A 16,057-nucleotide genomic window follows, 5' to 3' on the forward strand; every position below is an offset into this window, starting at 1 on the left:
AGCAAATTATTTCATTTTCATATGCCTTTGAAAAGATCATTTTCATGAAAATACTAGTAAAAAGGCAGTCTTCTAAGGAATATAGCATATAAACATTATATAAAAGTCTTCACAAAAACAAGAATCTAAATCTTGTAACAGAAGTTTTAGATATTTTCTAGGTTATAGTTCAGTAACTGTGAAAGAGAGAAGAAAGAACTCTATTAAGTGTTAGTGTATTCTAACGCTTTTCATTTAAAAAGCTTGGAATATATCTTAAATTTCTTACATGAAATTTACAAAAAATCTAATTTCAGGAAATATTTGCAAATACTTTCTCTTTACTTATATATGACTTTGGAGTCTGCCCTACTTCTCTAATTAGTGCTCGATCTAGCTTGTTAATATATTCTATTAGACTTGGAATAAAAGACTGCATTTGTAATATTTGTGCCTTAACTTTAAAAATCTAGGATTCCAGCTATTCAAGCATAAAGATTTTTCTACCTACTGTTTAAGTATCTTCTTTACATTGTCTCTGGATTAGTTTTAGGGAACATTTTCTTTGTAGTCATTGTAGGGTACTAATTATATGATGACAAATTTGCCATCATCTATTGTTCATGGAATAGAGGCATGTAATATTTTCAGAGCCAACATTTATTTATTTAGTTAGTTAATAGGTTAGTTTTTATTTAAATTCCAGTTAGTTAACATACGGTGTAGTATTAATTTCAGATGTACAATTTAGTGATTCCACGCTTCATACAACACCCAGTGCTCATCACAAGTGCCCTCCTTAATAATTCCCATCATCTGTTTAAGCTAACTTTTTTTTTCTTTAAACCAACTTTCATTTATTTATTTATTTATTTATTTATTTATTTATTTATTAATTATTTTTTTCTTTAAGCCAACTTTTAAAAAAGACTTCCTTCCTGAGGTAAATGCATTTGATTAGGAATTCCCAGGTAGTTTTAAAACCTGTCCTTGTGCTTCATAAAATCTAAACATCATTCTATAATTTGAAATTTAACTGAAGAAATCATATATTTTGTGTGATGTGATTGAAAGAGTGTAAGCAGTGAGGGGTTTTATGTCTTATGTGAATTGTTGTGTTTGTTTCTGGTTGGTTGGTTTCAGGTTTCTAGTTTGTAGTGTCTCCTAAGATTTTTATATGTCTATAATATATATTTTTCTGAAGACATGTAAGACGTACCAAAATTATCTTTCCATATCAGGCCATCTTCTCAATGTGGCAGCTTCACCTTAGGCTCAAATCAGTGCCAGATGGATTACTCGTACCTATATGTCTGTTGCTTTTTATGATAAATTCTGAAAAGATGAATGAAGTAGGAAAATAATTAAATACTAAGATTATTTAGTAGTAAGCTAGTAAAATGAATAAAGAAGCTGAATAATTATAAACTATGCTCAGTCTTTGTTGAATGAGATAGAAAATATAACTAAAAGTATAAGATATATTATGCAGTGTCTTAAAGTACTCTAGATACTGCAGGCACAGATACATGTTTTATTTTTATTGGCTTTTTGTTACAAAATAAGAAGTGTATGTGTGTATTAAAGATACTCTTAAAAAAATGAAGATACTCATGTGTGGCCTTCAAGTCTCTGCTATCATTGATGAAAAGGGGGAGAACAGGTGGGAGGTAGGTTTAGTTGGCTAATAATATTTTATAATATTTGAAATTCTTAATTAGTGATCCAATTTTCCTTATGAAAAGTTTTCATTTGTTTCAGGTTTATGAAGATATATATATATATATATATATGTATATATATATATATATATATAGTGATTATTTTCCTTAATTTTTTAGTAGCAACTTATTAAGATGAGGAAAAGTACTTGTTTATATTTTATAGCTATCACCATAGAGGCATAAAAATAATAGTAGACATATGCCCAAGTGTACTAAGTCCTACAAGAACTATTTATACCATAATAATTGAAGAAAATTTTTGAATATTTCTGAAATGTTAGCATTTCAGAGTCATAAGAGTTGGAATTACCTGTGTAAATGCATACATGTATGAATTGAGAACAAAATGCAACAGATATTTTTGACTGTTTTGTTAGGTTATGAGCTTAAGCTTGTTTCTTTAATTCTTGCTTTATTTTCATATCATGCTAGTCCTTTGCTTATTTTGCACATTTGCGTTTTCATTCTTTTACCGCCTTTCCTTTATGTTTTAATCCTACCCCATTTTTTCACATGACAGGAAAAAGCCCGATCATATCAGGTACCAAATGGCTTCCTTCCCCTCATTCCTGCCTTACTCCAGTTTCCTCTTTGGCACGAGAAAGCTCATAATTAACCTGCATTTCAGTTGGATTACTTGCAATGGATATAATGTCTCATGTTTTAAATTGGGAAGGAAACATAAACATTATATTTGAGAAGTGGAATTATCCTTTCAATGCCCATCTTCTCAATTTGTTTTAATCTGGAAAAGAACATTTGATATATTTATAGATACCCAATGAAGATAATAGATTAGTAATATGAACGCCTTCATATCTTTTTTTTTTTTAAGGGAAATAAGCTAGTAAATATTTTCCAAATTTTTAAACAATAACTAGGAATTGGCCTTTTTGGTAATAGTCATATTAGTTAGAAAAATATTTTTTTAATGTTTATTTTTGAGAGAGAGACAGACGTAAGTGGGGAAGGGCAGAGAGAGAAGGAGACACAATCTGAAGCAGGCTCTAGGCTCTGAGCTGTCAGCACAGAGCCCAATGCGGACCTCGAACCCAGGAACCATGAGATCATGACCTGAGCTGAAGTTAGATGCTTAACTGGCTGAGCCACCCAGGTGCCCCTCATATTAGTTTTATTGAAAGGAACCATTGTCAGTTTTTAGAGATTTAACATTTTGGTCTTTTTCCTTGGGAAAAATTAGATTGCATTTGAAAGACAGTAACCTTACATGCTCAAGCTTTAAATTTTGTTAAATATTCACCTATTTGACACATATATGAATATGTGCATAAATCTGTCATTTTTATAGTTTTAGTGAGAAAGCTTATACAGATTTAGAAGTTTGACTTTTACATTATATTCCTGGTTTCAAATACAGTTTGAGGACTAGTGATCAAACATGGTAAAAGACACTTGATTTATTTTTTAATATATTTTTTCCTTTACCCCCTGTTTTGTTATCTGGAAGCTCTCATAGATATTTGAAAATCAATAATATCAAATTGTTCATGAATTTAGTACTTTGGTCTAAGATCTTTATTGAGTTAGTTCAATTTGGAATGGATATAAAGTGGTGTATTATTTTTCTTAATGAACCAAGTAAATTTTCCTTTTTCATTGTTTTTTTGTTTGTTTATTTATTTATTGAGAGAGAGAGAGAGAGAGAGAGTGACTATCCCAAGCAGGCTCCATGCTGTCAGCACGGAGCCTGACATGGGGCTCAATCCCACAAAACGTGAGATTACAGCCTGAGTTGAAATTAAGAGTCAGATGCTTAACTGACTGAGCCACCCAGGTGCCCCAAGAAAATTTCCTGTATACAAATAGTTTTTTGGCTTTGTGGTCCGCATTTGAATTTTGTAGAATATAGTGTAAGTGTCAGCACAGTGCTTTCTAAAGTTTGTCTTTTTTATAGTTTGTCTTTTGAGGTGCCTCCCAATTACAGATAGTATGAGCTTGAAATATTAAGTATTTTATTCTATTCACTGGCTATGAACTGTCTCATTTTTCCTTTTATTAGAGATGTTAGTAATAACTAGGATTAATCTATAGGAGCAATTAAAAATTATATTCCACTTTACTTACTTGATTAAAGTTTTGATCAATGTAAATGAGTGTAGTTGGCTCTTTTGTCTTTTTTTTTTAATGGCAAGAGGAGGAGAGACAGTGTCATACGACATACAGATCTTAGTAATTGAATTTTTTTTCTAGTGAGGTACATTATGATTTTGTTCCTTAGGAAATGTCAAAATTAAGATGAATTTATAGTGTCTTCCCTGAGTGTACAAAAAAATGCTGATGTGAGCAAGTCCCCCAGCAAAAGATAGATAGCAGGGGAACTGAGTTTCAGTAATACACATGATCTGAACAGTTAATAACCAGAGGAAGTGGTCTCTGACCAAAAAAGTTTTTATGTGCTGTTTTGTTATTTTTAGAGGTTATTATCCTAAGATACAGCAGTTGAAAAGAAATTCCTTTTTTAAAGACCTCAGAAGCATGAAAAGTTTCAGTGGCTATATGGGTGTTTTTCCATTGTGCAGTAAAATTAGTTTTTTATCAAATTCTATAATATGATCACTATACTATAAACCGTAAGAATTATTATTAGTATAGGTCACCCTACTTCGAATGATTTCTCACAGAACACTTCAGTCACTGTCACAGACTGTTTCCATTGCATGTCATCCCACATGGCAGGGCTGCACCATGTTGTTTATTTACAGGTATTTCCTTTTAACATTTCTAACTAACCTTGTGTCCCAAAGCAAAGAAACCCTGAAGTTCTTCCTTTTCTGGCCTGCCTCTTGATGATTTGCATTTAGAGGCAACTCACTTGGTTTTAACTAGATGCTTATTTAACAGATCTCTATTTTAATGGTAAAGGTGATACCTTTTTTAAGTAGCAAGAAAGAAAACCTAACTATCTGTCTAGCTTAAAAATAGAAAAGCATCTAATCATTTTCTCAGCTTTGGAAAATTAACTTAATTTTTTAAAATAGAAATTCTCAATGTGTCTAAATACAATTTCCAGTGCTTTGCATTAGTATCAATGAAAAGGTAGAATCTCTATCTGCTAATAGATTAATAACTAATGTTTACAATAGAAATCATCTCACATTGAAACTAATTTTAAAACAATGACTCAAATAGTTTTACCTTTCATGCTTGATGAGAATTTTTGCTTCCTTTTATGAATGGCTTTGGCTGTGATTTTTTTTTTTGTAAGTCTTTAGGATCTTTTACTGTTTTAATAAATTAGAATTAGTCAGTATGCCATATATAGCTTAGCTTTTTCTTCTAAAGAAGATTGCAAGTAAATTGTTTGTGTAATAATTTATAAGAATGAGAAGAACAGTATAAATAGGTGAATCATTTTTAGTAATAACTGTGATTATTCTGCTTAGAAATATTTTATATTAAAGTGAGGTCAAGTGAATTGGCGATTATCTCTTGTTGGATATCACTTCTAAATTGATTTAATTTCTTGTTTTGGTTAACAAATCAAATGCTTGCTGAATTAGCTGCAGAAAGGTTGAAAACAAAGCACCATTTATTTCAGTGTTTTACTGTGTACAAATGGATAGTCTTATTTACAACATAAATTTCTTTCTACTTTATAATAGAAGCAGTTCTTTTGGGGGAAAGATTTTAGTTCTTTTTGAGTAACCTCAAACTAAAATTTTACTTTAAAACAATTATTTTTTCGTGATAGCATAAAGGATAACTGCTGTTATTAGGATATAAATTTCTGAGATAAAATGAATCAAAATACAGTAATCTTATTTTCCTAATCTGTGGTTTTAAAATTATTTAAAATTGTTCTTTACTTTCCATAATTATCTCATTGACATCAGTCTATATAAAACAAAACAAAACAATGTACTTCTCAAAACATAATTAACATAAACTGATTTTCTAGTGCTTTCCCAAATATTTTATTTCTAACAACTGACATAAATTATGTTTATGAAAACCTAATCTATTTTTATTTATTTAGACGCTGGTTTTCAATACAGAACAATCAGCTGGTATACCAGAAAAAGTTTAAGGTAGGTGCTTTGTTAATGAAGTGAAAGCCCAGTGAGTCTTCCGTTTTAGTTCTCTGTCTGTTCATCTTGTAAATACTCCTGCATGCAAAATTATCGTTCATTAGTCTTATGTTTAGGTGTGTGTAAGAGGACTCAAAAGTGGAAAGTATCAGTATCTCCTTAACAGCAGAGTGGTTTTGAATGCTGAATTCTTAACTTACAGTTTTGAGATGGGTGTTTCTGTGTCCCAGGATTATTACTTTTGTTTCTTCACGTTTCTTTGACCAGCAGTATGACAGGAGCAATACTGCCATTCCATAGTACTATTTTGATGCCGAAGGAAAAGATGCCTTTTAATAAGTATCACCTTAGGGCCAAAGGTGATAATATGGAAATGTTAAAAAATGACATTAAAATGTTAGCTTGAAGTAATTGAAATAGAAACCTCTAAATTTGTTAATGTTGTTTTTATACATTTCTTTTCTTGAACCTTATTTTAAGGGTAAGGAATTTTTGTTTATCAGAAAGACATACTAAGATTACATGAGACTTGAGAATGTTAAAACTAATTAAGAAAAAAACTCCATTAGTTAATTGATGACCTGAATTTTACCTGTGAGTCTTTGTGAATGAAGTATACAACTGTACATTTTAAATACTCACTTTACTCTAGAGATACACGATCTGACATTTTGTTTGCTCGGTTTTGTGCTTGCAGGCTTATTCCACACAAGCCCTTTGTTCTAACTCATTAGTTCATGGTTTCTTCTGGTCTGATAAACTTGATTTTGAGTTTATATTTTTGTTAAGTACTAGAAAAATGATAGATTCTTTCTCATTTTCTTAGGTATTTAAAGAAGAATGTATATAGGCTTTTTTTTTTTTTTTTAGTTACTTAAGACTTGCCTATTAAAGTCTTCTTTTTTGAGGAAAGTAGCTTTTATTATATGTGAGGGGGGACCAGGAAAGTAATGGATATGAAAGAAAAAGGAAGAAAATTAAAATTTATAGGATGCTAACATTTATTGAGCACCTATTAATTAATTACCAAGTTTTAGATTAAGCTCTTTATATATATTTTCACTTAATCCTTGTACAGCCATTTTATGAAACACATAAAATTATGAACAGGACAGAGTTACCTTTATTAGTTGTATCTCTGTTGATAACTCCTATTTTTAATCTTAAATTTAAGATGAAATATAAATCTTTAAAATTCGACGACCCATTTATTCCAAGTAATATTTTTAAGTATGTTATTATCGGTAGTTGTGTTTAAAAACTAAGTTGATAAACCTGGGAGTTTTATTTCCTTATTGTAGGATAACCCCACCGTGGTAGTGGAAGATCTAAGGCTGTGCACAGTGAAACACTGTGAAGACATAGAACGACGTTTCTGCTTTGAGGTAGTCTCTCCAACAAAGTAAGTGGTTCTAAAGAATGAGAGTTCCTTTTGTGTTTGTATAGTTTGTCTTAAAGAACTTTACTGAGTAGAGAAAGATTTGGGTTTTACTTGCGATGTTATGTGTGCTAAAGAGGAACAAAGTGCTTTAAAGGTAAATTTTCATAATTAGTGATTACAAGTATTACAGTCAGATGTTTATGTAACCTCTACCCAGTATCATTTTCTTTAAATTCCATAAAGATTATTGATGTAGCCATATGAAAATTTTTTAGCTGTCTTGATGATGAACTGAAGTCATATGTCAGATCAATTTCTTTGATAATTATTTCATATTTCCAGCCTTGGTGTTATATTTGGTAAATTTAAAGTTTTTTTTTTTTTAAATGTACAGGAATTTGTCATTTTTTTTAAATAGGCGGTTTATTTTATATTTTATTGGTACCTTGATTTCTTCATGAATATACTCTGTCCTAAAGATAAATGAAATAAAATATTTCAGTGGAATTACTTTTTGTTAGAAGATTATTAAATAGTGAAATAAATCTTATTATTATTTTGGGGGGTTAATTTAGTGTCTGAGAAAACAATGTTATTTCCTTTTAGAAGTTGTATGCTTCAGGCAGATTCTGAAAAACTGCGCCAGGCATGGATTAAGGCTGTTCAGACCAGTATTGCTACTGCTTATAGAGAGAAGGGTGATGAATCAGAGGTTAGTAAACAATACTGCAATACGAAATGATACATTGCCATAAACTTTTAATTTTCATTGCAACATTATATGATTATAACATTCTTTCTTATGGAGGTTGAATTTTATAAGTGAATGGGGTTTTACTATTAAAATCTAGTTTCAATTTCTCTTTGCTTCTCTTCACTTTATCAGTTTATTTCAACATATGTTTAATTCAATATTTGAATATGTGTTCTAGATTGACATAAGGTATTCTAAGATAAGTATTTTTCCCCAAAATATTTTATTATTCTAATTAATAAAAATTAGTAAAAAATAAAAGAATAGTAATTAGTAAAAGTCAAAAAAGGAAAGCTCAGACTGTCTCTGGGTTGAAGTCTCCCTGGAGAAGATAAGCTGAATGTAGTCTTGGGTCCACATAGTCTGGTTTCAGCTTCCCAGTGATTTTATAGATTCTTATGAGCAAGAACACGAGTAAGTCTTGAGAAATGGAATTCACCAATTCCTCTAGTAACTTCTTGAAAATGAGGCATTTGTGAATCCATCCATGTCTGAAAATGTCTTTATTTTATCCTCACATTTGTTTGATAGTTTCGTTGAGTGTGAAATTTTTAGGTTGAAAATAATAATTCAGGGGCGCCTGGGTGGCTGAGTCAGTCAAGCATCCAACTTTGGCTCAGGTCATGATCTCATGGTTCGTGAGTTCGAGCTCCGCATCAGGCTCTGTGCTGATGGCTCGGAGCCTGGAGCCTGCTTCAGATTCTGTGTCTCCCTCTCTCTGTGCCCCTCCCCCACTCACACTCTGGCTTTCTCTCTCTAAAAAATAAATCAACATTTAAAAAAAAATTAAATTTTTTCTTAATAATTTTAACAGCATTGTTTTTCTAGTTTCCAACATTGCTGTTGAAGTCTTTCGTATTACTGACCTCTCCAATTTTCCTGTTTTCTTTTTCTGGAATTTCTGGACTGATCTTATGATTTTCTTATTTTTGTGTGTGTTTTTGCTCTACATTCTGGGAGATTTTCTCAGTTAATCTCCAAAACCTTCTATTGAATATTTTAGTTCAGTCAGCACATATTAACTTTCCAGGAGTTTCTTTTTGTTTGCTGAATGTTTATACATGTAAAGCTGTCTTGTCTTCATTGATGCAGGGTTAGAGCTGTGGTTCTTAAACTTGGCTGCACAGGATGATAACACACGGATTTTTAAAAAATCCCAATACATAGGTCCCACCCCAGAACAATTAAATGGAGTTGGGATCCAGGCATCAATATTTTGAAAAGCTTCCTAAATGATTTCCATGTACAGGCAATGTTGAGAACCATTGTGTCAGAGGTTTTTCTTGGCTATTTGGTAATCCGTTCTGGTTACAAGTGAAGGACTAAAAACCCCTTTGGATGCTCTAAGAATGTAGTTAGGAGTGTGTTGACTATAAGCCTCTCTGAAGTCTGGACCATTTGTTGAAGAACAACCAGCGTTAGGATCTTTGGAATCTTTTCAGCTGGTATGATTTCCCACAAGAGACTCACCAGTCTGCTTCCTAGGAGTCAGGGGTTCCTGGGAGCTAGTTGCTAGGGATCTCAGTATTCAGTGTGTATATGTTCATTTAATCCTCTGCCTTTCACCTTTCAGGTAAATCCCATCTAGAGACTCTTTGCTTTACTTCCTCAGAGAATAAAATAAACTCCTAGTCATTTGTGTTTATGTTAGCTTGAAGTAATTTAAATAGAAACCTCTAAATTTGTTTCCCATAATGGCATAGAGTTGGGGAAAACACCTTGGGATCTGACTATTCCTTAAACAGTCATTTCTCCCTCTTTGATTCCCGTTTGCCTGGTTAACTGGTATAAATCCTTGAGCCCTTTGAGTATCGTGTAATGTAAATTGATGAACTCAGATTTTTTCTTACAACCATCGTAAGATTTGGCCTTGGTCTGCTCAGTTACTGTTCATCCAACTGTCTTCCAGCTTTCAGAATTTTGTTGCTATTATTTGCTTTTCTATTCTCCCTGTTCTTGTGGGCAAATGTCTTTCCCCCGCCCCCCCCTTTTTTTTAACTAAAAACACAATAGCTTTCTAAAGTAGACTACAGTCCTTATTTCATTTCATACCTAGTAGTAATTTCTTAATATCTTCTATTACCCAGTCTATATTCAGATGTCCCCAGTTGTCCTAAAAATGCCTTTTGCAACCTATTTACAAAGTATGATCTTATCTATGACTGGGCATTGCATCTGGTTGTTATGTCCCTAAAGTCTTTCAGTCTAGAACAAGGCCTTTTTTTTCATGACAGTAACTTGCTGAAGAGAGGAGGTTAGTTCCTATAGAATTCCCACTGATACAGTTACATAATAGGTGATGTGTATACTTCACGTTGTAAAAGGAAAGACACAATACTTGGTTATCCAACCATTACTAATGCTAAGATCAGTCTTCTGTGTGAAAATGAAGTGGACACATTGGATTAGAGAGATGACAATATGACTCCTCCACTGTAAAGTTACATTCCCTTTTCCCTAGTCTTTGTTACTTTGTGTAGTAAATCTATTTTGTGTTACGTTGGCCTCATAAGATCTAGTCCCCCATCAACCACTCATGTAATGGTTTTACAGATGAATTTGTGATTTCATTAGGAATTGCAAAATTATAATTTTCTAATTCTGTCATCCCATCTATATTGGTTAACTTGAATTCTTATGTTACATACGGCTTTTATTTATCAGCTGGAGTTATTTAGTTACTGTAATAAAATGCTTGATTTTTTTCTTTTAATTACCACATTTGGTTAGTTTATTAGCTATCTTAGGTGGGACAGATAACTAATTTCTTGGGTATCATAAACTCATGGAAATTTGTAGGTACAATCGGTCCCAATTACAGTAATTACTCTTTTTTTACAAAGTTATTTGGGTATAGTTGACACACAATGTTATATTAGCTTCAGGTATAGAACACAGTAATCGGTACCTCTATCCATTATCCATTAACCATCTTCACTGTACGGCGTTATTCCCACACCATTGACTGTATTACCTGTGCTGTACCCTGCATCCCTGTGACTTACTCTTTCCATAACTGGAAGCCTTTATCTCCCACTCCCCTTACTATTTTGCCCATTCCTCACCCACCATCCTTCTGGCAACCATCAGCTTGTCTATTTATAGGTCTGTTTCTTTACTTGTTTATCCATTTGTTTTGTTTTTTAGATTCTACATATATATGAAATCATATGTATTTTTCTCTGTCTGACCTATTTCACCTAGCATAATACCCTCTAGGTCCATCCATGTAGTTACAAATGGCAGGATCCCATCCCTTTTTATGGCTGCATAATATTCCTGTGTGTGTGTGTGTGTGTGTGTGTGTGTGTGTGTGTGTACACACGTATACATATTTTTATCCATTCATCTATCAGTAGATAGATGGGTTGCTTCCATATCTTGGCTGTTGTAAATAATGCTGTGGTAAATGTAGAGCTGCATATATCTCTTAGAATTAGTGCTTTCATTTTCTTTGGGGTAAATACCCAGTAGTGGGATTATTAGATCATATAGTATTCTATTCTTAATTTTTTGAGGAACTTCCATACTGTTTTCTACAGTGGCTGTACCGTTTACATTCCTACCAACCATGCACAAGGATTCTTTTTTCTCTGTATCCTTACCAACACTTACTATTTCTTGTCTCTTTGATTTTAGCTACTCTGACAGGTGTAAGGTGATAACCTCATTGTGGTTTTGATTTGCATTTCCCTGATGAGGCATCCATATTGGTAAGGAAGAAGTTAAACTGTCACTATTTGCAGATGACATGGTATTATACTTAGAAAACCCTAAAGATTTCACCAAAAAATTATTAGAAGTAATGAATTCAGTAAAGTTTTAGATACAAAGTTAATGTGCAGAAATTTGTTGTGTTTCAATATACTAATAATGAAATGGCAGAAAGAGAAATTAAGGAAACAATTTCATTTACAAATGTATGAAAAAGAATAAAATATCCAGGAATAAACTTTAAAAAAAATGTTAATTCATTTATTTTGAGAGAGAGAGAGGGAGAGATGGAGAGAGGGATAATCCCAAGCAGGCTCCACGCTGTCGGAGCATAGCTTGAAGCAGGGCTCAAACTTATGAACCATGAGATTGTGACCAGAGCCAAAACTGAGAGTTGGACACTCAGCTGACCCACCCAGGCACCACACTCAGGAATAAATTTAACCAAGAAGGTGAAAGACCTGTATTCTGAAAACTATAAAACACTGATAAAATAACTAGAAGAGAAGACAAATGGAACATTTTGACAATATTAATTCTTCCAATTCCATGCTCATGGATTGGAAGAATTAATATTGTCAAAATGTTCATACTACCCAAGGCAAGCTACAGATTCAGTACAGTCCCAACAGTCAAAATACCAACAGCAGTTTTCATGGAACTATAACAAATAATACTAAAATTTGTGTTGAATCGTAAGAAATCCTGAATAACCAAAGCAATCTTGTGAAAGAACAACAAAGGTAGAGGTTATCAATTCCAGATTTCAAGATATACTACAAAGCTGTAGTAATCAAAACAGTATGGTACTGGCAGAAAAATAGACAATGCATCAGTGGAACAGAATAAAGAGCCCAGAGATAAACTTATGCTTCTATGGTCAATTAATCTATGACAAAGGAGACAAGAAAATATACAATGGGGAAAATACAGTCTCCAATAAATTGTGCTGGTAAAACTGGACAGCTACATGCAAAAAAGAATGAAACTGGACCATTTTCTTACACCATACACAAAAATAAACTCAAAATGGGTTAAAGACCTAAATGTGAGACCTGAAATAATAAAACTCCTAAAAGAGAACATAAACAGAAATTTCTTTGACATTGGCCATAGCAACATTTTTCTAGATAGGACATATATCCTAAGGCAAGGAAAAGAAAAGCAGAAGCTAACTGAAACTACATCAAAATTGAAGGAAACCATCACAATTGAACGAAACCATCAGCAAAATAAAAAGGCAACCTACTGAATGGGAAAAGATATTTGTAAATGATATATCCAATCAGGGATTAATGTCTAAAAAATATAAAGAATTTATACAATTTGACACCAACCCCCCCCCAAAAAAAAAAACAAAAACAAAAACAAAACCCCACAAATAATACGATTAAAAATGGGCCGAGGACTTGAATAGACTTTTTTTCCAAAGAAGACATACAGATGGCCAATATCAGTATTTACTCTTCTTAATGTTCGGATTACCACAACTTTGTCCAATAAGGGCTGAGGATAATGCCTTTTATTATCCTTTCTGGCTTTTAGCGAAGTTTTGAGAGGGGACAAAATTACATGTATATCCATATCATCCTGATGAAGAAGCTAGTGGCATTGCTGAAATACCTGTGTTATGAAAAATCATACACTATAAATTCTAAGGATTACAGGAAAAATAGGGCTAGGGCTGCCCTAAAAATCTGTGTAAATTCATAACTAGAATACTTTCAGGAACTTTAGAATCTCAGTAAAAAATATTAGAACAATTAAATTCATAATAAATTAATACTACAGTATAGATAGGAGTTAACTTTAAAAATTAATGAAGATAGGGGCACCTGGGTGGGTCAGTTGGTTAGACGTCCGAGTTTTGATTTTGGCTCAGGTCATGATGTCACGGTATGTTGGACTGAGCTCCGCATCAGGCTCTGTGCTGACAGTGCGGAGCCTGCTTGGGATTCTCTCTCTCCCTCTCTCTCTCTGCCCTTCCCTTGCTCATGCATGTGCTCTCTCTCTCTCTCTCTCAAAATAAATAAACTTAAAAAAATTGATGAAGATAACTTAATGGAAGGGTACAGAAGGGTTGAGACTACTGAGTTTTGGTGACAAAGGCAAAACACATAAAGATCAGAGAGAATGAGTATAATACACACTTTTGAGTCCAAGCACATGGACAAAATGATCCAAGAAGGAGAATAGGGGGATGGGTGTCATGTTTATTCTTGTGTTCCTGGAGGTAGCTGCCCCAGGTTCTGCTGTGCAGTATACTTTGCTCTCAGCTTCTCTAATTTGGTGCAAAAAATTAGCTTATAGAGGAAAATTGGGAATGAGCCAAAAAGGTTTCTGTATTGTATTGACATCTTTTTCCTATGTGATAATTGCTTATGAGATAATTCACATTCTTGAACATGTTCTAATAATGCAGATTTTAAAAAATTTTTGAAATAATTTCAAACTTACAGAGAAGTTCCAAATGTACAATAACTTTACCCCCAAACTATTTCAGAGTGAGTTTCTAACTTGGTGCCCCATCACCCATTATTACTTTAGTGCTATTTCCCACACCCTAGGACATTGTCCTATAAAAACCATGGTACTGCCATCATAATCAGGAAATGAACATTGAAATATGGCTACCATTTAATTCCAGACGTCTTTAACAATTGTCCCAGTAATGTTTTTTTATAGCAGAAAGATTCAGTCCAGAAGCACAGGTAATATTAGTTGTCAGAGCTCTTTAGTTTCCTTCCTTCAGGAATAGTCCCTCAATCTTACTTTGACCTTCTTGACCTTGGTAGTTTTGAAGGTAACAAGCTAGTTATTTTGTAGAATGTCCTTTAATGTGAGTTTATCCGATGCTTGCTCGCAAGATTATGCATCTTTGGAGGTGTATTATATAAATGATGCTGTGTTCTTCTCACTGCATTCTCAGGTGACACATAAGTTTGTCCCATTATTGGTGATGTTAACTTTGATCACTTGATTAAGGTGGTGTCTGCTAGGCTTCTGTACTGTAACATTCGCTTGGTAGGTAAGAAGTATTTGTAAGGGGAGGTTCTTTGAGACTATGTGAATATTTTTTCTTCATTAAACTTTAATTATTTATTTATTTATTTATTTTTTTAAGCTCTTTTTTAAGCTTTAATTTTTTTTAATTTAATTATGTCAGTATAGTTTTTTCAATGTATTATAATCCATTACTATCATTATTTGTTTTATTGTTTGAATTGGCCCAAACTGGGCCAGTGGAACGCTGGCTTCTATATCCTTTTGGTATGTTCTTACCATGTCTTAGTTCAGTCTGAGTTCCTCCTTACTTTCTAGCATGATGAGACGTTCCAGGTTCATCTTGCACTTTCTCTGCACCAGTGCTAATTCTCCAAAGAGTCCTAGTTCCTTTTGGTGGTGAATGGCTTTTAGAAACCAAGATAAAGGAATATATGTATGTATGTACACGTATACACGTTTACATCTGTATTTCTTTATATATCTGTTTATACTGAAAACCATTAGTATGCCTCTTGTTTTCTCCAGTTCTAATCACACACAACAGGCTTTGTTCTAATTCTCTCCCTTTCCATATAAATAACCCTTATTCTGCAGTGAGAAAAATATGGCTCACTTTTATTTTTAACATGTTTACTTATATGATCAGTCCCCCTGTATGTAACCAACATCCTTTCTTTGCTGCCACCTGCCCCTACTCAGGCTCTGGACCCTCACACCAGTGCCTTCTTCTCCCTCCTCAGGCTCTCACTTCCCTTGCTGGGAATATAATTATAATTATGTAATTGATTTGGGAGCACCTGGGTGGCTCAGTCAGTTAAGCGTCTGACTTCAGCTCAAGTCATGATCTTGTGGTTCATGAGTGTGAACCCAGCATTGGGCTGTCTGCTATCCGCACAGAGCCTGCTTCAGATCATCTGTCTCCCTCTTTCTGCCCCTCCCCCACTCACTCTCTCTCAAAAATAAACATTAAAAAAATAATTATTTAATTGATTTGTTCTTTAGTAAAACGACATATGATTTCCAGTTATTCACTGTAGTAATTGAAACAACTTGCTTGCAGTTCATTGAATACCTTGGAAAATTCTGGTATAAAATAATATTAATTTTATTCTTGAGTATTAATAGTTTTGTGTTTATTCCATCCGTCTCTGGTCCTGCATGTTAAATAAGTGTTTCCCTTTCTCTTTGCCCTCATATCTTATACACATGTTCATTTGTCACTTATTTTATATATAATACATATATATGTATATTAAATAGAAAATAAATGTAAATATTTATTTATATAAATATATGTATTATTTCCAATGTTTGTGTTTCTTCTGACAAGACTAAATGCCAATTGATGGAGCTAGCTGTATCTTTTTATCATTAAATCTGTAATGCCTAGATTAGTGCCTGGCTTAGGCTCATAATAAGCCCTCAATTTATTGATTGGAAGGTTTTGTTT

The 16,057-nt window shown here is 33.0% G+C and overlaps 1 protein-coding gene across 6 annotated transcripts in view; it reads left to right on the top strand.

Moving 5' to 3' along the window:
* The window catches only part of ACAP2 (ArfGAP with coiled-coil, ankyrin repeat and PH domains 2), a 148,696-nt gene that overhangs the window by 114,126 nt on the left and 18,513 nt on the right, over positions 1 to 16,057 (top strand). For 4 of the 6 annotated variants that reach the window (XM_027061155.2, XM_053221034.1, XM_053221035.1 and 1 more), the window contains 4 exons: positions 2,224 to 2,244; positions 5,701 to 5,752; positions 7,054 to 7,154; positions 7,740 to 7,845. In XM_027061155.2, the coding sequence (XP_026916956.1) occupies positions 2,224 to 2,244; positions 5,701 to 5,752; positions 7,054 to 7,154; positions 7,740 to 7,845 (280 nt within the window). The remainder of the gene's footprint in view (positions 1 to 2,223; positions 2,245 to 5,700; positions 5,753 to 7,053; positions 7,155 to 7,739; positions 7,846 to 16,057) is intronic. The other 2 variants (XM_027061157.2, XM_027061161.2) reach the window with 1 other exon arrangement.

The sequence above is a fragment of the Acinonyx jubatus genome, chromosome C2 (assembly GCF_027475565.1).
Source record: "Acinonyx jubatus isolate Ajub_Pintada_27869175 chromosome C2, VMU_Ajub_asm_v1.0, whole genome shotgun sequence".
Classification (NCBI taxonomy): Eukaryota; Metazoa; Chordata; class Mammalia; order Carnivora; family Felidae; genus Acinonyx; species Acinonyx jubatus.